The following is a 21568-nucleotide window of genomic DNA, read 5'->3' on the forward strand; positions in this document are numbered from 1 at the left end:
TAGGGACGCGGAAACTCGCCCGTGCTATGCTCGCGGTCATCAACCTGCGACTCGCTGCACCACGCCCCGCCCACTCCTACTACGCTGCCTAGGAAGCCTAACGTCTGTGAGTATTACATGTCGATCTAGGCCTCCCTTGTATGCTGAAGGTGCCTTAGTTTGCACCGCGTCGAACGTCTGTAAGTAGCAGTTAGATGTTGATATAAGCATCCGTTGTACGCTGAGGTTTCAAGCGTGCGCACCGTGGGAGGTGTATCGATCACGAGACACCTTTAACACGGGTTCCCTACGTAGTTTCGACTTACGTATTGGACCCTTTTGAACACATGGGAATGTTTAAAGATATCAAATTAGCTTAATAATTAGCAAACATTAATATTCACCATTCTTTGTACTGTTCCAGATAACATTGGAAGTTTGAAGAAGAGGGCAGCGCCCCTCCCGCCAGCCGTGGCCCTGTCGCACCCGCCGCCACACCCGCGGTCGACGCCGTCGCCGTCCGCCGACAGCGCACGATCGTTACACGGTAAGCTAAAAGAAATGGTTAACGTTTCAAAGGTCCAAACCTTTGATACGTGACAAAAAAGCCCAGTTGCATTAGGTTAGATCCAAATCTAACCTTATGTAACTGGGCTTTTTTGCCAGCTAAACAGTAAGAGTAGGCGCACAACGTTGATTTTTCGTCGGCCGATAGTTTAGTCGGGCAGTTGATCAGTATGGGCATGTATGGCCGATTCTTCATACAATTTAAAATCGGGCACAACTATCGGCCAACTAAAAATCAACGGTGTGCGCCTACTCTAAATTGAAAATTCATTCTACAAGCTGGTTTGACTTAATGGGAATAATTGTTGTCTCAATACCCTATCTAATGCATAGTGTTGCAGAGGTTATATGGTATTATTTTAGACACAAATTATGAATGGTTTTGGGCACAGCTGAAATCTTATAAAGCGCGAACTTTTATCGGCGCTGACCGGCTGACGTTATCATTATTTTATACGCCTAATAAATGTACCTATGTTCACCGTGCAACAAAAGCATTTCAATACCTATTGTTTTGAATTAATATACTTAGATGTCGTCGACTTCCAACCAAGACTTCTAAGTTTTAATTATGTTCATTTATGTATGTCTTTGTCAGTGGTAGGGGTGGGGGGAGCGGTGGTAAAGCACCGGCCGCAGCAGCCGCCGCCGACGCCGCCGCCCGCGACGCTACACAACGGCGCGCACCGCGACGAGCCCACACCGCCGCCTAGGAAGGTAAATACACCATTTCATATCTTAACTTCGAGCCATAAAGTCGCATTTTATGTAGCTGCAATAGGTGGGATTTTGCAACAAAACTTATGGTCTGATTGGATCTCTAAATTTTGAGCTAAAACTAGCATCTTATGTACGGGAGATAGGTGTGATTTTGCAACAGAATATTTATGGTCTGAGACGGTGATGACTTATATGGACTATCTCCATAGATAGTTATTTATTTATACCGTATTCATAGTAGCGATGGGCGATTGTTTCAGAAAGAAACAGTTGTTTGTTGAAAAAAGTGAGAAGAATAGCAACGGGAATAGCAAAGGCATTCTAAAATTACTCGCGTATTTTGTCAGCCGTTACTTACGAACCAAGCTTACGAATGAATATGTTTAGTGATAAAACATATTTTCCTCACGTTTATAATATTCATTATTTTATAAATATTGTGGAGAACACATACCTATTATAATGTTTTTCAATATTATTTATTTCTTTTATGTAAAATAACATCTATTTTTACGTATGTATAAGCGATTGTATAAAAGAATGATTTAGGCAAAGGGTTGATAAAACTTCTGACATGTAAATAATATAACGAGTAGTGATTAGCTACTAACATGGAGAACCAAGTACACATCTGTATTTGTTTTTGCTTCAGAAGAAAAATAGATTGCACCTGGAAAAGGCGGTCAAAGCGAAACTGAGAAGGGTAAACAAAGTCTGAGAGCGAAACTAGTGTTACACGCTTACCCTTGTTTGATTTTCGCCCTTTATTAATATTATTTTTGTCTGTCGACTCGATTATTGTGTCAAGAGACTAAATTATAGAAATTTTGTTTCAGCAGTCACTTGCAATAGCTAGTAAATTATTTTTAAAGCAGATAATTCAATCCTTCCAACTTTGAAACTGTCCGTTTATTTCCCTGCTTTATTTATCAATTTTGAATTTACTGTAGTTTTACTATTACACACCTAGAAAAAAATCTGTATCTGGCAAACATTGGCAATAAAGAACATTTCTAATACTCTTGACAAACGATCTCTGAGAATTACCATGAACTGTGCATAATCTACATCCTTGCATAGTTTATGGTGAGCTAACCCTGATATTGCATGCTTTTCTAACGGCTTTCAGCTTAGATCTGAATTAATGGAGCAATACCTCCGACTCAGCACATCCTATATCCTATATTACTAGTCATAATATATTTCCGTACATTATTACATCGTGACTCAACGCAAGTAATAGAATATGCTAAAGATTATCATTATTAAAATGATTCATTATTTTGTTCTAACAAGGGTGATTTGTTTGAAGTTAATTGACTTAATATTTTGCATGAAAGATTTTTAATTGTTCTATAAACTTTTATGATTATTGTAATAGTTTCTGAAACTGAATTTTTTTTATTTAACGCAATTTTTAGTAGGATACACACACTCTCTATTTTCAAAAAACTGTACACTTTTTCAAGTAACTTTTTATGAAGTTTAGACAAGTGATGATATTATAACACCGAAATTGCAATCGCACACACTAGGCATGTACTCACACAAGACAAATCGTCATGTCTAAGCAAATAGAGCTTCTATCCAACGCTGAATAGTTATAGTTCGCTCAGCTTAATAGAAGTCTTCACTATAGATTTTGAACTTAATTATTAAGTACCTAAAGTAACATGTGCAATGAAATGTTCTAGGAGTGTTCTAGTCAAGATTCGTCGCTGGAGTTGTGCGACATGTCGGATTCGTGCTTGGAAGACAGTCGACTGCAGTCGGCGCTGTCGTGCGATAGCTCGCGGTCGCGCGACCGGTCGCGCCGCAGCGACTGTCGGTCGCTAGACGTATCGGACACTTCGAGCGTGCATTCGCGGTCACCGTCTGCTTCTATAACTATGGTAAGACTAAATGTTAAAATGATTGGGCATAATGGACAATTGGACATTTGATGTTGTTATGGATGAAGATCTGTCGCAATGTGTTATGAAAGAGATTTCATTAAGAACGCCCAATGCCCATGCAACCAAACTCAGATCATTTATGACTAATTTATCAGTGAGTCAGTTGATAGTCCAGTCATTTGGTACAAATAATGAAATATCTGTTACATGTCAAAAAATCAAACAAACTTAGTAGCTCACTTCATCATTTCAGCCACAGCGTAGGAAAAGATACCACATAAATAATCACTCCCATTCAACTCACATCTCACTGCACTGCAAAGGAGTTTCCTATTTAATTGTCATTCTTGAACCTTTCAGATGGGCGGAGTTAGGCGGTGTCGCGCTCTATACGACTGCTCAGCTGACAACGAGGACGAGCTATCGTTCCGCGAGGGTGAAGTAATAGTGGTCATCAACGAGCGCACAGAAGATGACAACTGGATGGAGGGCCAAGTCGAAGGCACGGCCCGCCGCGGAATGTTCCCTGTCTCTTTCGTACACATGCTCCCGGACTAAACGGTGACCACACGTCAATATTAAGCGTCAATAAAACTGACCGGCATGCGATCGAACGAAGCGAAGTCTCCATACGAGAGTAAAATTTATCCTTAGCAACGTAGGAGTTCTGTAAACGCTGGCTGGTACAGCTTGATATGTTAACAAGGCAAAAAAAATTAGCTCACTGATGTCACTTAATCGGGACCGAGTTGACGTTGTACCTATCACTCCTGTGTTAGAGTGAATGCATGTGTTTATGACGTTGGACTGCAAATCTCGGAACACTCCGACGTTGCATAGCCCTGGTGGCAAAAATCCTCTATACTCTCATTAAGTACTAAAAATCATTAAAAAAAAGGCATATTATGTACAGTTTATGCGTAATCTGAGTGGTGATCAGAGGTCAATATGCAACCAAATTGTGGTACTTTGTATGTACCAGTGTTCAATCAATATTCAGTCACTACAGAACAAAGTAAGAGCATTATTGATAGTCTTTTTGAATTTAAACATTTATCTCACAATGCTGTTCGTAGTATACTACTTCTTAAAAAGGATACGAATTAGATATTGTTTGTAAGCCTGAACTGATTGTAACAGTGTCATTAGTACTGCGTTACAAATGCCTTTAAATTGGCAAATATGATGAAAGTAGTTACTTGTGCTGAAATATTTCACGGGATTGAATTACACTAGACATGGTTGGTTCTGTGTTCAATATTGCATCAATCTCAATATAGTTTCTGGAGAAGGATGGAGAACTTGTCATGTTTACTCGATTCTTTTGGCCTAAAGCTTCCGGCTTTCTTTCGAGTGGCCATGAGCTTATTTATAATAGTGTTTTTATAATTCAGTGTTGATTACATATACAGAAGCTTTGCTGTGCAATTGGTTTGTAATCTATGGTCAGTTGTTTAATACTGTAATGTTTGAAATGGACCACACCCACTAGAAAACCCGTTATCAAACGCAACACTCTTTGTTGCTCTTTGAAACTGTTATATAAAGTTATCCAATCTTGCTAAATATCTTACAGGGCACTTATCATTAGGCCTTACATTCATAGCGATAAAAGTTAAAATGAAACAGTGTAATAATTGTTTTTATACAACAATTTTAATACTCATAAAGTTTTCCATTCCAATTTAAATAATATAACGTATACAGTGTTTGGCATTTCGGAATATAAATTAGAACTATTGTTAAAACTAAACAAAATCTTAAAGTGGGGAAGTGTTGAATATTTAGTATGCAGGCTGCAAGTTATTATGACACCAATATTGTAAAATTGTGCCAGTAGCTAGTCCGTCCTGTCGCGGATTTTTACTTGTATTTTGAACGTTTTATTACATTTCTTAGAAATGCTTTTTAGAGATTTGCTCATCGTTTTCAAAATTCGTAAAAAATATTGATCTTAGAAAAAAAAGGAAAAAAATAATATAAAAAGCATGAATGTGTAGTATGTAATAAGGTCTTTTTAACGCTATACTCTATCCAAAGCTCTTTTAATTGTATTTTATGTTTCATTTGTTATTTTAATTCAGCATTCTCAGAGAACCTTTTGAGACCGTCAATATTATGTAAATGTAATTACGACAGGTTTTTATTTTAAGAAAATTTACCTTCTCTATAAGAATTGTAATTGTAACCTTGTCTAACTGATCTCTAATTCAAGTCTAATTGGACGTTAATTGTAAAATATAAAATTTAGAAATGTCGTGTATTAAGATGAGAGCGTGATTTGGATTGTTGAGACGAATATCGTCTATGTAAAGAAGAATTAATCGTACATTGTGAGGGATGTATTGTGAGAATGTCTGTAAAATAAGTATTAGTGTTAACTCGGATTTTTGTATACAGCGAACATGAAAACTGCTCATATAAATTCAAATTCGTCTGTGTATGAATAATGCTCGCTGTATCCAAGAATACCCGAAAAGTAGTCGTATCTTTCAAATAAAATTCAAGTCAATATTGCAAAACATTTAACATTCATAATGTAAATAATTATAAATCAAATTCACTATAATGTTCAACAATATTATTATAAAATAATCATAATATTGAAAACAATGTAGGTGTCACATCAGCAGAAATATGTGTAGGATGTGTTAATGTTTTGCATATTATTGATTAACCTAATATTAAGAGTAAGTATAAAATTTTCTCGACAAATAAAAAGTATTAAAATATTCACAAGGAGAGTTGCCATAAACATTGACGTAGGCATGTCTATGGATAGGCCAGATAGCGATTTGCCAAAAAGTATTGTGATCAGTAGTAGAAGAAAAGATATATCAGCGACAAACTCTCGGACCAGTGGCTGTTTGTTGTCTAGTTTGTTCTCGTAGTTGATATTGAGGTGTCTTAGATTGTTGGTGCATGCTGTCTATAGAGTTTATATTCTCAAAGGGAGCCATGGTCCAGCTTTTAGTCAAATGGAATTGTAAAAAACGTTCTTATTCATCAAATTAAAATACTGCCTGTATTTTATCTTCAACTGGCAACTTGACTTGTTTCGTTCCTAGTTCCTTCGTCTTGGACCAAAGAGTTTATATTACTGCAACGGAATTAGACGGAAACCAGCGTGACCTATGGCCCCCTTTGTGATGCAGAAACTTTGAATCTTGTTATTACATGATAAATTTTAACATTTTCCATGTTTAATAGACAAACTACCAATAACGTATGCAATACTTGTAGTGATAGCAATAGTGTTCCTTCTTATGGAATTATCGAACAATAATTTAGTGATGATTATTATACCATATGTACAAATGTGTATCGTTATATCCAACAGATATGTAGCCCTCATTCAGCTAATCTTCACATTCCCAACCGTATAATTAAGTTGTATGTATATTGAGTTGGATAAAGGTCCCATTATATTTATAGGCTGTTACGATTACATTTTAATCCATTAAGAAGTTACCTGTATACTGCGCGCGTTGCCATACATTAGTGTTAGTCGCTAATATTTAATATTGCTCACACTTATCTGCAACAAATGTTTCAACTATCTATTTGCAATTTCAGTGTACCTCTTACTAAATATCCTCACCTACAAGCAAATGGTTATAATTCGTTGAAGTAAATCCATAAATAACAAAATATCACGATAAATGCAGTTAATTCTGTTTCCACTATTGCCATGCATAAACTTGCGTGTAACGTTGCGACACAGCTATGTAAATATGAATAAATATTTTATTAGTATGCGTATATAGATAGATATGTAGGAAAACCTTAATTTATTATTTTGAGGATGATTTGTACCAGAAAAGTGAATAAAATAATTTTATCAGATTTAATCACTTTTCTAGTGCATACAATATTTATTATTTAATATATTGTGAAAATTAATTGTGATGAGATATTTTAATGCCATTTTAGCCTGTCAGTATGTTACTTATTAAAAGTTGTGTAACCAAATGATGCTAATAGAGTGTAAGATGTTTTACTATTCTTTATGAAGTTGTAGTTGAAATAGTCTTTTCTATTGTGTATTGTATGTGAACGGAAATCTGTATGAATTTATTAATACATCACTTTGATGTTACTTTTGAATTTTATTTATTCCTACCAATAAAAAAAAAACANTAAAAAAACATCTTTTATGCTGCTTTTACACTATGCGGAAATTAGCCGAGTCAAGTCAAAAAAACAGAGGAGTGGGGATGAAATTCATTCATAACATCCCCACTCCACTGTTTTTAGGGTTCCGTAGCCAAATGGCAAAAAACGGAACCCTTATAGATTCGTCATGTCTGTCTGTCTGTCCGTCCGTCCGTCTGTCCGTCCGTATGTCACAGCCATTTTTTTCCGAAACTATAAGAGCTACAGGTTCTACATTGGTTCACTGTTAACAACTTATTGTTAAATGCAAACAAAACTAAGTGCATTAAATTTACCTTACCTAATGTGAGGCAGGTTTCCACGCAATTAATGGTGAAGAATGAACCATTAAATAGCATAAATTCCACAACATTCCTGGGAATCACTTTAGATGCTAAACTTCAATGGGGTCCTCATATTGAAACTTTGTCAAAAAGGCTCAGTTCGGCTGCTTTTGCAGTGAGAAAGATAAGGCAATTAACTGACATTGAAACGGCAAGGCTAGTATATTTTAGCTATTTTCATAGTATAATGTCATACGGCATATTGTTGTGGGGCTCAGCCGCGGACATTGAAACTGTGTTTGTTCTGCAGAAGAGAGCAGTGCGGGCCATTTATAACCTTGGACCCCGATTTTCCTTGAAAGATTTTTTTAAGGAAATAAACATACTGACAGTAGCTTCACAGTTCATTTATGAAAACCTTTTATATGTCCGCAAAAATATAGAGCAATTCACGAAAAAGAGCGATTTGCATAACTTTAATACAAGAAACAAAAATAAACTTGCCGTTCCAAATTTCAGATTGCATAAGATTGGTAATTCATTTATGGGAAAATGTATTAAATTCTTTAATAAATTACCACAAACTGTTGTAGAACTACCCATTCATAAATTCAAAGCACATATTAAAAGTACCTTAATGAAAAAGGGCTACTATAAAGTCGATGATTATTTAAAAGATAAAAATGTTTGGGATACGTTACTGCCTAGCTCGCATAAATATTTATAACTTTGTACATTTTAAAGCATGTAAACCTTTGAAAAAGAGGCTGACAATAGTGACTGAGTTTCTTGCGCTGCTTCTTCTCAGCACTGGCCCATTTATTGTCCTGAAGCAGTGGTAGGGTTAATACCGACTGCGGGCCCGGACGGAGCTCGTCAGGTAAACTAATTGTATTATGTAATGCAATACCTATTTACTGTTATTATAATTATAATATTATAATGGCTTGATACATAGAATATTTGGTTGAATAACAAAATGTTATTAAATATAAATATATAAACATCATTTTATATGATTTATAACTATAATAAATAATATAATTAAATACTTATATGTATTTAAATTTTAAATACAACGTTATTTTCAATCACTCTTGCTTTTTATTTTATTTTCTCTCATATCAGAAGTGGGATCTGAACAAAATTAGGGCATCTTGCTCACATATATTCTTGTTTACGAGTTTCAGAGACGCAGCACGATGACGAGTCAACAGCATCAGCCTGAATGATGCAGCCGAGACGCCTGAGTCACCTGACCCTGGACTTCAGCGCCACCGGCCTGCTTCCAGCACGCATGGTGCTGGCCGGCCGAAGTGCTGGTTCAAGCACTAGCGATAAGGCGAGCAACCTAGCAGAGTACGTAACTCGCAAATGAAGGCAGTTGGCATGGAGGTGACTGAATCGCATTTGGTGGAAGCCGTAATACCAGGTATGTCAGACTTTCATATTTGATCGGACTTGTTGCGACTGACACCTAAAACCTTACCTCAAGTATTATTATTATTATTATTGGTTTTTGGGCCTTCATTTGCGCCAGCTCAACCAGGTTTGATCTATTGTGGCAGCCCTTGTCTTTAGAGTTCACTGCTTAGTCCCGTTGAGTCTATCTACCTCAAGTAATACAACGCCTGAATTCTTACGAACGTAAATAGCCAGTGTCTGATGCTGATCATGATCATGATATTCCTTTAAAGAAATGAAATTCGACTCATCTGAATATAAATTGAGGCGTTGCAAAACATTAAGCTATTAACTAGAGAAACAAACCTCATTAAAATGTGTTAAAAATGTTGCTACTGAACCGCGATGACATAGCTTGAAACCATTATAGAATACCTTTTGCCCACGGCTTGACCCGCGCGAGATTTGGTCTGCAACGGATCCTCGTAAATTGTAGTTTATTCTGGGTTGTAAACAGTAAAGCTGTAAAGTTTCACCCGAATCCGTTTAGTAGTTTTGCGTGAAGGAGAAAAAAAATCATACTTACATGTTAACATCCGAACATCCATACAAACTTTCGCATTACAATGCAATAGAAACAATTAGGTTGAGTGGAACCACCTAACTTTGACCACCGGTGTTTTTGTATGGAGTTTCACAGATATTTTACGTTTGTCAAAGTTAATATCCTTTTTATTTGGTGTAACCTCCCCTTAGACATGTAATGGCGCGATGAGGTTTCCTACCCATGACAAAGTTTACCCAACTTTTTAAGTCATAAAAAAAAAAGTTTAAAAAGACGTTAAACGTCAAGTGAAATAATTTTATAAATTTCTTATTGAATGTGTATTAGAAGTTTATTCAAATAATTAAGACATTTTCTTTGTGAATATTTTTAATTTTTCTTAGTCTTCTAGTCAATACATTTTTAAAAACGGTGAATTGTGGTGGTTATTTCCTCATTTGATGCTTTAAAACGGCGATTCAGTTATTGCACCTAGTATCTCATTTTCGATTTCTACAACATTAAAAACTAGGTTCTTACCTAGTGGAAACACTGAAATTAATATTAAAAAAAAAAATTCCTCATTTTATTGTGTTTTTACTATGATATAAACACGGATACAATAGACTTACATGTGGAAAGTAATTCCAGATATTTTTGTTATCTTGAATCGCACTCTTTCACTGCGCATTTACCCATTTTTGCTATTTTTCGTCCCGTGTCACTCGATCCGCGTCACGTAGAGCACTGAAATGACTTGAGCTACGATTAAGGCTGTGGCCTTAAGTTCAGTGGCAACACCTCGGCGCGGTAATTAGGGAAACGGGTGCTAATGCTGGCACCCATCAGTGATCAGCACTCCGAGATTTTTATGCAAATATTAAGGTTCACTGACTAATAAATAATAAATAAGAAAAAAAAATGCTAAATGAAGAATTTATTATTTTGTAACAACACAAAATAGTGATAACAAAATAACTGGAAATACCGCGAAAAATATCTTTTCTGTCATGGTGATGCGCTACGTCAAATTTCTCGCGAAATATAATGAAAATTTGTCTAGACAAAGTGCAAATTATAATCGCGAACCAGTCGAAAAGTGGTCGAAAAGCCCCTTATTTGTATGGAGTTTTGACGGATTCGATTTTCGATTCGATCAAAAAGTGCGTTTTGTCTAGGGGGGCTGGATGAGTTAAAAATTTGTTTTTATTTGATACTAGCGACCTCGAGTTTCGATTTTATTTTTTAGAGGTTTTCCGGAAATTATTCGAATTTTTCCGTCTTAAAAACCATCCTTGGACAACAACGATAATTTAAAAAAAAATGATAAAATTGGTTCATGCGTTGTTGAGTTATGCGCTTACCAACACATTTTGCTATTCATTTTTGATTTAAAATTGGTTGATGTGTTGTTTCTTTTAGTCGATAGGTAAATTTAGTACCGTTTAAAGCAAAATCAGTTATGTTACAACAAGTAGTTGGAAATATGTTTTTAGTGGGGAACCATTGTTATTCCCGGTGTTCGTTCGAAAGCCTAGTCATTGGCACTACCAATCGTTGTACCTCTTCCCCTACCTATCTAGTGTAACATAATGTTCATCAATGTTTCCAAAGATGTTTTTATCTGAGACATTTCCAAAGGGACTGTCATACTGTTTTAAGTAATAACAATAACTAATAATGATATTCCAAAGGTAAACTAGATGAGAATGCCTTATGGCATTAAGTTCGCCTAATGTTAATATTTTTGGCATTGAAGTATAACTAAATAAATAAATAAATCATATTCCTAGTACTAGTTCCACCACCGCTCAATCTACAAATGGTCAATTGAATGCTGAGTCCCAAAAAAAAAAGAAGAGGCACACACTCTACCACTTTACTTTTGTAGTTATTATGACAAATTTGAAAATTGCTTTAAGCAACAAAATACGAGTAATAAACAAACTTCTGCAAAATCAGTAAACAATTTTGGTTCTCAATTATAACTACCAATGTCCGAAGAATTTTAAGAATTGCCTTGTTCATTGTACTGTACTCTCTTTTATGACATGTCGCCAATCTCACGGCAGCTGCCATATTGAATAGGGAATATGCAAGGTTTTTGTAATTGTCACATTTCTCTAACCTTGGCATAATGCCAAGTGATCCAGTACTTTTATTTTTAATATTTTTAAAATACCTTAAACATTGCTACTAGAAATCTCGGACGTCACTCGTCACAACATGCAGCGGCCTGTAGAGTCATAACGATTTTGAAACGTCGAGTGGCAAAAATATATTAAAAAAATATATATAATATCTAAGAATTATATTTTTATCATGGTTGTCGAACGTGGCAAAAATGGGAACTAAATCAATAAAGTCATTGGCGCCCTCCTGTCAATGTATTGCATACGGTTTATTGTCGGACATCTGTACAAAGTTTAATTACGCAGCATCACACACACACACANAAGCCTGAATTCTTACGAACGTAAATAGCCAGTGTCTGATGCTGATCGTGATCATGTTATTCCTTTAAAGAAATGAAATATAAATTGCAGCGTTGCAAAACATTGAGCTATTAAGAGCTTCCTCGTTGTGTATAAAAAAAAAAAAAAACTAGAGAAACAAACCTCATTAAAATATGTTAAAAATGTTGCTACTGAAACGCGATGACATAGCTTGGAACCACTAGAATACCTTTAGCCCACGGCTTTAAATTTAGTCTGCAACGGATCTTCATAAATTATAGTTTATTCTGGGTTATAAACAGTAAAACTGTAAATTTCCCCAGAATCCGTTCTGTAGTTTTTGCGTGAAAGAGAAAAAAATACTTACATGTTAACATCCAAACATCCATACTAACTTTCGCAATTATAATATTACAATGCAATAGAAACAATTAGGTTGAGTGGAACCACCTAACTTTGACCACCGGTGTTTTTGTATGGAGTTTCACAGATATTTTACGTTTGTCAAAGTTAATATCTTTTTATTTGGTGTAACCTCCCCTTAGACATGTAATGGCGCGATCAGGTTTCCTACCCATGACAAAGTTTACCCAACTTTTTAAGTAAAAAAAAAAAAAAGTTTAAAAAGACGTTAAACGTCAAGTGAAATAATTTTATAAATTTCTTATTGAATGTGTATTAGAAGTTTATTCAAATAGTNCACACACACACAGGCACAGGAATTGTGAAACTTTTGCCACAATATGGTATATTTGTTTTGTTGTGTTTAATACTGTATCACATGTTGATAGCCCAATAAATAAATAAATAAATATTGAACTTCATTTTATAATAGAAATTAGTGGTGTCAGGCACGCAAACAGCCAAGTCTAAGGTCTTATGAGGGTTCTGACTGCAATGATTGCTTCACGCTTATTTAAAACACCTCTGCAAGGGGCTGGAAAGATGTGGTTACAAAAGTTCAAATGAGCAATAAATAGTTTATTCAATACATTCCAGCCACTTGACGGGTGCCATCGAACACCTCCTGCCACCTCTGCTCTTTTTATTTATTTTGGACGCCTTGATTAAGATGTTTGTAGAACAATTGGATAAACGTGCATTGAAAAAAAAACTGTTATTATAAATAACTTGAAAAAAAAAATAATCGAACTGCCTAAGGCGGGAATTGAAATTAGTTTGAGTACTGAAAATTATATTTTTTAAAGTTTCGTGNTAACCTCCTGCCACCTCTGCTCTTTTTATTTATTTTGGACGCCTTGATTAAGATGTTTGTAGAGCAATAGCTTAAAAAAAAAATATTTGGATAAACGTGCATTGAAAAAAAATCTGTTATTATAAATAACTTGAAAAAAATAATTGAACTGCCTAAGGCGGGAATTGAAATTAGTTTGAGTACTGAAAATTATATTTTTTAAAGTTTCGTGATTTGAGCTCATCGTTCTGTATACTCCTTGAATCCTGGCCAGATGTCTGGATGTATACAGGGTAATGAGCACAAAAATGTAAATTTTTGGCCGTGCCCTTGTGGCGTTTTTTACCGAGGCCACACATTAAAAAAGAGGCTGTGCCGTACATTCGGCATTTTTACCGAGGCCCACACATTAAAAAAGAGGCTGTGCCGTACATTCGGCGTTTTTATCGAGGCCCACATCAATGGCTGTGCCGTATAATGTGTATGATCACATTTTTGTCAATGATTGTATTATGTTGTTGATTTTCTTTGATATATCAAAATGATTAAATAATTTATTTGCAAAGTGTTATTCGCGAGCCTGACTGTGTCGGCTGCTCGTCAGTATGGCCGTGTGGGAGATTAATTTATTTTATTAAAAAAATATATCTTAATTTAAATTTAAACAAGGAGTTTACAAACGACTTGTTATTCTAACGACAAAAAGCATTACGTGTTCTCCCCACCTTGCCTTGCCGCTTGTTTGTGTCGTATTATAAAAGCGCCTGCAGCGCTCAGAGGTGGTCAGTGTAGTCCCCTCGATCGGGCCCACTAGAGTGAGCCCGCCGTAGGCTGGACTTTGGTCCAACACCGCGGTGGGCAACCCTCTAGTTGGGTTCGCCACTGATCGGGCGCCTTATGCGCTCGATACGGCCCGATCGCGAACGTCGGTCTGCGACCGACGCGGACGAGAAAAAATCTATGTGGCATATTTTAAAAATAATAGGCATTTAAAAAAAATCAAAAAATTCTACTCCAGGTGACGGTCCTTTTGCTCGTGTTGCCACAAATCTTCACATTTTCCAAATTTTCTTTTTGTTATGTAACCCTAAATAATGCTTCTCTAAATTGTTATCAAAATTACAAAACCAGCTGCTCCAGCTTGGATGAAAAAAATACATTACTCCCAAAAAAAATTTCAAAATAAAAATTTTGCCTAGTTTAAACTGACTGTACTGAAAAAAAAATGTACTACGCTAGTGTGGCAAGTGACGTCATAATTTGGCGCATTTAGTAAGGATTCCAAAATGGTATAACACTTGGTAAATTTTTGCNCACACACACACACAGGCACAGGAATTGTGAAACTTTTGCCACAATATGGTCTATTTGTTTTGTTGTGTTTAATACTGTATCACATGTTGATAGCCCAATAAATAAATGTTGAACTTTATTTTATAACAGACTAATTAGTGGTGTCAGGCACGCAAACAGCCAAGTCTAAGGTCTTATGAGGGTTCTGACTGCAATGATTGCTTCACGGTTATTAAAAACACCTCGGCAAGGGGCTGGAAAGATGTGGTTACAACAGCCACTTGACGGGTGCCATCGATAACCTCCTGCCACCTCTGCTCTTTTTATACGCCTTGATTAAGATGTTTGTAGAGCAATAGCTTAAAAAAAAATATTTGGATAAACGTGCATTAAAAAAAAAACTGTTATTATAAATAACTTGAAAAAAAATAATCGAACTGCCTAAGGCGGGAATTGAAATTAGTTTGAGTACTGAAAATTATATTTTTTAGAGTTTCGTGNTAGAAAATAATTATGATGGGTTAATGTTTTTGGGCGGTTTTTTAGGCGGTTTCTGACAATGTCCTTTGGATTACCCCGCGCGAGTCATCTGCGTAAGAAAAAGTAACCGATCCGCGCGCTTGCGCCATCGCATACAAAAGACATCAACGCGCTGGCGCTACGCTCGCTCGTTGTGGTCAAGACATTCAATTATACTTTTTATAATGTTTTAAGATGATAATAAGGTTGAACTCAGGATTACTTTTATTTTATTATTATTGCACAAGAGCTGCTTTTGGGTTAATGATAATGTGAGTGTTTCCAAAATGAAAATCCACTAAAATATTTCCAATTTTTAAATGTCTTTTTGAAGGTCGAAGTTATTCTACGATTTAGTAATCTTCCACTAAAGTCTAAACATTAAATTACCCTCATATTGAATAGTATCTAAAATGTTCGGGTGAAGGTCAGAAAAAAGAAGTATTAAAAAAAATAAAAGATTTTATTTACATGAAAAAATAGACTGTACAAAACAAAACATCTCGTTAAAATTGACTAGACCGAATCACAAATCACCACCAGCCACTGCTGGAGCCGTGGCCGCCTCCGTAGCCACCTCCGTAACCACCTCCGTAACCACCTCCGTAACCACCTCCGTAGCCACCTCCGAAGCCGCCTCCGTAGCCGCCTCCGTAGCCGCCTCCGAAGCCGCCTCCATAGCTAGGGGATGAGACCACTTGCTTCACTGTGACCACCTGGGGGACTGAGACCACTTTGCGGACGTGCACGACCTGGGGTACGGAGACCACTTTGGGTACGCTCACGACTTTGTTGACGGCTACAACGCGATGGCTGATGGCAGGCGCAGAGTAGCCGCCAGAGTAGCCGCCAGAGTAGCCACCAGAGTAGCCACCAGAGTAGCCGCCAGAATAGCCGCCGGAGTAGCCACCGATTCCGGAATAGCCGGAGTGGCCGCCGCCGTAAATGCCGCGCTTGTCGCGGGCCTCTCCCGCCATCGCTACGGCCAGTACGGCGCACAGGGCTACCTGAAATATTACAAAAATTGACATTAAAAATTAGGCAAATAATTCTGTATCTTTACATAGAGTAGGATCATCGTAATCATTGATTATGTGTATCGTTCACGTTTTGTACGAGTATGTTTAGCAGAGAATGTCATTTGACATTTTGTTCGCTTTATGGGCCGATTCATAGCATTTAAGTAATAAACACATTAATAATTTATTGTGTGTAATAGCCGATTTCGTATTAAGGAAAAAATGTACTTAAATTGATTTCATGATAAGTCCGGACGTGACATGAATGGAAATTGCGGTTTGTTTGAAACAGTAAAAAATATACAACAATAAAAGTAGGTAATTAAGTACCGAAATTAACAAAACAGTCAGTTATTTGTAATACTGCGTAATGTCACGCAATCGTGTTAGTCACAGATTAATCAGTTATACAGAATAAGTATTACGAGTTTGCATTCGCGAACACAAGACGTTCAAAATAATTATTTACAATACAGGCTTTGCTTGATAGCAAGAAAAATGGTGATCCATTGATCCCATAGCAACAGTTTTTCATAATCATGAAATCTTGAAAATTCAGCGACAAGTTTAAAAACAACCGTGTACGAATCTCCTGTCCCTTTTTCACTGACTATTATTTAACACTGCTGAAATATGTATTTTAAAACTGACTGATTTTGTAACATATGGCACTTAGAAACTCACACCCCGTATTAGTAAACAAAACTATATCAAATTATGGATTTGTAACGGAAATGGAATCTAAAATTTGTTTTTATAACTCGGGCAGCTGATTAGTAAATCGTCGAATGAATACTCACAAAGAGTTTCATGTTGTGGTTGGTTGTTGAGTGCCTGGTGATGAGTGATGCTGGGAGGATCCTCCGAGAATATATATAGCGCAGCGGCGTCGCTTGCGCAAGCGTCCTCGCGAGAATATCCTTAGCTGCGGTTTAGTAGTAAAGTTCATTAACCAGATCTTTAGTTTAATGTGTTATTTATAACTAAATTATGTTCTAATGACATATAAATATTTTAGATGAAACGCAAGGTTTATGTATCCCTTCTAGCATTAATTTTTCACACAATTTACCTTTCATTAGAACTTTTAAAATAGAAGAATAGGAATCTTGATAGCAACATGTGTGTGAAAATAATGATGAATTGAAAGTACGAGTAATTACACGTATATTTTTTAATTTAATTGAGATGAATAAATGAGGTTTTAAAACAATGCAATTTTTTCTCTGCACATGTCTGGAGTACCTAATGGTAATCAATGTTAGTATTTCTATAACTAGAATCGCTAGCACAGAATAAGTAATAGTACAGGTACAGAAGGATTACTCCGCAAGACCATTTAAATAAATGCGAGTCTTGCTACGACGCGATACAGTGGAATTCAGCTCGCACAGCACTACGTACCTGCAATTTTATTCACCTACAAGTTTTGTCTCTTTCTATCGCGTGCCTCTGAACTCTTCTTACGCTGTTAGGGTTGCTGTCTAGTGAAAAAATATTAATCTACTTATTTGTAATGAGGTACGTATGTAGGTAAGTATGCATTCATTATGGAAAACCTTGGGAGAGGCCTTTGTCCAGCAGTGACGCATTCTGAGCAGTAGTCATAGTAGGTTAGGTTCCTATACTATCCTAAGAATTATCGATTACCCACTTGGCCAACATACCTTTCAGCATCTTTGGGAAGCGAAAAAAAAAGATGAATCCGGTAGATTACTTTTCGAATTTAAACACCCGAACGCCGCATAATATTTCTTTCTCTTTATGTCCATTTTTAAATAATACTTCGATCATAGAATTATAATCATACTACAACGCACGCCAGCGTCCTGACGAGCGCGCGCGTGACTCTCGACTGATATTATAATACCCGCCGGCGGGGCGCTTCGCTGTAGGTAATTATCGGATGTACCGCGCGGAGTGAGCCAGGCCTGTCGCTAGAAAGTAATTATAAAAAAATATGATTTCTGTGTGTAATTTGATTTTCCATCATAATATGAAAGGTTATAATATCTTTGTGGAGATTTTTTCCGGTAGATTATATCAAGTAGGTAGGTACATATCTATTAGATTTTCAGAGTTCATCCTACAAATAACAAGTAGTATAGGCTGTTTGTTGCAGCTTTCTATCTTAAGATAAAAAAAATACCATATACAACTTATACATAATTTGCAATAAAATAAGTAAGTACATGTCACCATTATGCATGGCACTTGGTTAATTACAGAAATATGCTTATCGTTTCGTCACTGGCCCCGTATGTTAATATTGTCACCTACATACGTACTCGTATCTTATTACTTTAACAGTGATGCGGCTTACAGTGTGGTGCAATGTGATTTATTTGAAGACCGCCAAGGATGATACTGATTGCCTGCGCGCAGCGCTTCTTCCCATAGTCAGTAGATTCAGAAAAGCTACGAAATGGACTGTAGGGTAGTTTTGGGATCAAAAAGCTCTAGCAAGGTTCTATAGTTCATTTGTTGGCCATCTTCGCAAACTGTCGGAAAAATGTCCTACCTTTCAGCTATGTATCTTTGCTGACTCAAATATCAAATTAGTTGTGTGTGTGTGTAGTGAGTTATTTGCAAATATGCCTATTACCGTACATCTAGGTACATAAATTAAATAACTACAGTACCTATCCTATTTGTTATTTTATTGTTTTCTTTAAAACGTTTTACACTTTACAGTTTTTGGCAAATAATTTATACGAGTGGTTCCGGGCAATCATTTAAAATGAAGATGTTATGAGGGTTCCTTAATTAATATGATTTTAAATATTAATCGCTCCTTTTTTGGGTTAATATTCTCACGAATATTAGATTGGTAGATAGAAAGTAGTATCGATTACATTTGGACTGGTTGCTGTAAGCGATATATCGATCGATTGCTAATAGTCCGATGGAGACACTTGCCGCTGTTGTTGCAGATGCATTTCAGTTTGTTGAGCAACGGAGATGGGAACATAAGATTAAAATAATTGGCGTTTGTTTATAAGTGTGAACAATTATTATCTCGCTCTTCGATATTTTAACTTTTAATTGGTGGTACTGAACTTTTGTCCCTTTATGGCGATGTGGATTTATTAAGCTGAAATTCCAATAAATTCTCATCCGTCATTCTGTCGGTAATGTATAGCCCATAATTTAATCATCACTTTAGATCAGCGGTTCCTAAACTTATTTTGTCTACTGCCCACTTTGAGAATAAATTCTTTTTAGCGCCCCCATTTTTGTAGTCAAGAGTCGAGTGCTCAGTCGGTGTCTAAGAGTCCTCCTAGTAGATGAAATTATAAATCGCCTCGCAAGCTTCTACACAATGTCTCTTACCGCCCCCCTTTAAGCCTGCAGCGCCCACAAGGGGGCGTTATCGCCCGCTTTGGGAAAGACTGCTTTAGATAATAACTACGTAAATAAAAACGTTGAATTTCGAAGACAGAACAACAGACACAAATAATAATACAACTTAGATAGTTGATGGAACACTGATAAGTAATAGAAGCTAATTAGTTCCTGAAAGTTGCTTAATCATTTTCCACGCAAATGGTTCAAGATCGTTAAATGTTTGCATGACGTCGTTTGAACGAACAATGGAAGGTCTAGGGAAGTGTTTGATACTTGTTAGGCCCTATGAGAACAATTATTTGATCATTATTATTATGATACTTGCTGCGACCGCGACTTCTTACACATGAAAAATGGTAGTACCTACAGTTCATTTCAGTCAAATGACGTCCACTGCTGGAAAAAAGGCCTCCCTAAGGATATCCATAACAACCGGTAGTACAACGTTGATAAAAAACATTACGATATTTTTTCAATACTATCAGGTCTATACTTATCGAGACCATACATACCAAAATGATATTTAATTTATGAATAGACATAAACCTAGACACACAGCTTACAAAACCAAAATACTCTTGCATTGCTCTGGATCTCTATCTTTTTTAAATGTGGTCAAATAAAGAGCCCATGGAGATTATGAACCTACAGGTTTCGTAGTCCAGATGAGGCCGTATGCAATACAAATTCCTTTGTGTCGATAGGAATCTTTCAAAAGTGCCTCATGTCGAAACCTGTCCGTCTTCGGGCCGTCCAAGCCGTCCATACTGGTATCCGTTCTTCTGTTTGAGCGCCAAATATGTGAATATGTGTCAAGTGGTCCCTTTGTGTGCGTGAGAACGGACGGTATTGCAGTTTTTAAATAAATTGGTAGCTTGCTGCATACGTTGATAATCTTCTGTGTCTTTATAATGTGTCGGGAACATTAAATGCATTGAAACTTTGAGATCATTAATTCAGCTCCCAATATTATTAATGTACTATAGCTACTTAATGCTCATCATAAATTTTATGTAAATATCATTTATTACCCTCTGATGCAAACATTTGACACTGAATTAAATGAGATGACTCTATTTTCGCATTATTTCCGATTCATGTCACGGTTATACGAGTGCAAGTTGAATAGGTTAACTTGGATTTGTCACAAAAATACTATCTGTTCATACTCGCGTTGTGAAAATGTCTTTGTCTACTCACGGACATTGCCCGTGGGCGGCGTGACCGGAGGGAGCGGCGAGCGTTCGGCGAACGAACGAGCAATGTTCGGTTCGCGAGCGAACATCGAAGAAGACGATCCTGACGCACTCTCTTCAACGACTTTACACAAAACGGTCTCGATAACATTGTAAACTTATACCGAATAGATAATTAATTTCATACAGTCCACTCTTTTCATTTATAAACTTCCACTACACTCACTATCGAAGTAACAGTCTTACTATTATTTTTCTAATAGTGTCGATTTCGCAATATTCCGATGTATCGATGGCTGACTCTGTTACTCATTTACTCGGGAAAACACAGTAAGGTGGGCCATGTTTTGAAACGGTTGGCCAAGACAGTCAAAAGCTGCTTAGTTTTCTACTAATGAAAGGAACATTTCTTTAAACTGAATCAGTATTTTTTAAATAGGTATAATACCTCATACAATCACAAATAATCTGCTCGTATATTACATTTAACAACTATTGCATCAAATATCATAGTCAAGATGAACTAGTACAAATAAATCAATAAAATGTGATAAAATCGTCGGTAACTAATGAATAGTTGTCGACATAAGTATCCGTTTCCGTTATTAATCATAGCGCGGGGTCACGGCCGCTGATGGGGCGCCGCGAACTTGACCGAGGCTGCGCGAGCGCACGGTTACTAGCACTTTCTAAATGGTGTCTCTTAACTCTACATAATCTAATACCTATAAAAGCGAAAGGTCACTCATTGACTTACTCACTCATCATTAAATCTCAGAAACTGTAACACCTACAACTTGAGATTTGGCAGGTAGGTTCCGATTTTACAAAAACTCCACCCCTAAAGGGGTAAAACGGGATCCACACGTATGAAGTCGCTGGCGACCGCGGCTACTAGTGAATTATAAAATAATTTAAAAGTTTTATTATGAAAATCATGAAAACAAAAAGGAAATAGAATTCTCTTCCATCTTCTGTTTTTCCCACTATTTAG

At 36.5% G+C, this 21568-nt stretch overlaps 2 protein-coding genes across 3 annotated transcripts in view; one reads left to right on the forward strand and one right to left on the reverse strand.

Annotated features, from left to right (window-relative positions):
• Window positions 1-7214, forward strand: part of Asap (ArfGAP domain of ASAP) — a 58003-nt gene extending 50789 nt beyond the window's left edge. Inside the window, exons 13-17 of one of the 2 annotated variants that reach the window (XM_028323780.1) lie at window positions 404-526; window positions 1145-1263; window positions 1919-1969; window positions 2961-3158; window positions 3522-7214. In XM_028323780.1, the coding sequence (XP_028179581.1) occupies window positions 404-526; window positions 1145-1263; window positions 1919-1969; window positions 2961-3158; window positions 3522-3719 (689 nt within the window). In that variant the 3' untranslated portion in view covers window positions 3720-7214. The remainder of the gene's footprint in view (window positions 1-403; window positions 527-1144; window positions 1264-1918; window positions 1970-2960; window positions 3159-3521) is intronic. The other variant, XM_028323782.1, reaches the window with a different exon arrangement.
• An 8255-nt stretch (window positions 7215-15469) lies between these two features.
• LOC114366789 (glycine-rich cell wall structural protein-like) lies at window positions 15470-16917 on the reverse strand. The gene is made up of 2 exons (XM_028323765.1): window positions 16831-16917; window positions 15470-16018 (listed from the first exon to the last, which is right to left on the reverse strand). The coding sequence occupies exons 1-2, from the start codon at window positions 16840-16842 to the stop codon at window positions 15545-15547; spliced, it is 486 nt and encodes a 161-aa protein (XP_028179566.1). The 5' UTR covers window positions 16843-16917; the 3' UTR covers window positions 15470-15544.
• Between the last annotated feature and the right edge of the window lie 4651 nt (window positions 16918-21568).

This window comes from Ostrinia furnacalis, unplaced genomic scaffold, assembly GCF_004193835.3.
Source record: "Ostrinia furnacalis isolate ACB-3 unplaced genomic scaffold, ASM419383v2 OfSCF0694, whole genome shotgun sequence".
NCBI lineage: Eukaryota > Metazoa > Arthropoda > Insecta > Lepidoptera > Crambidae > Ostrinia > Ostrinia furnacalis.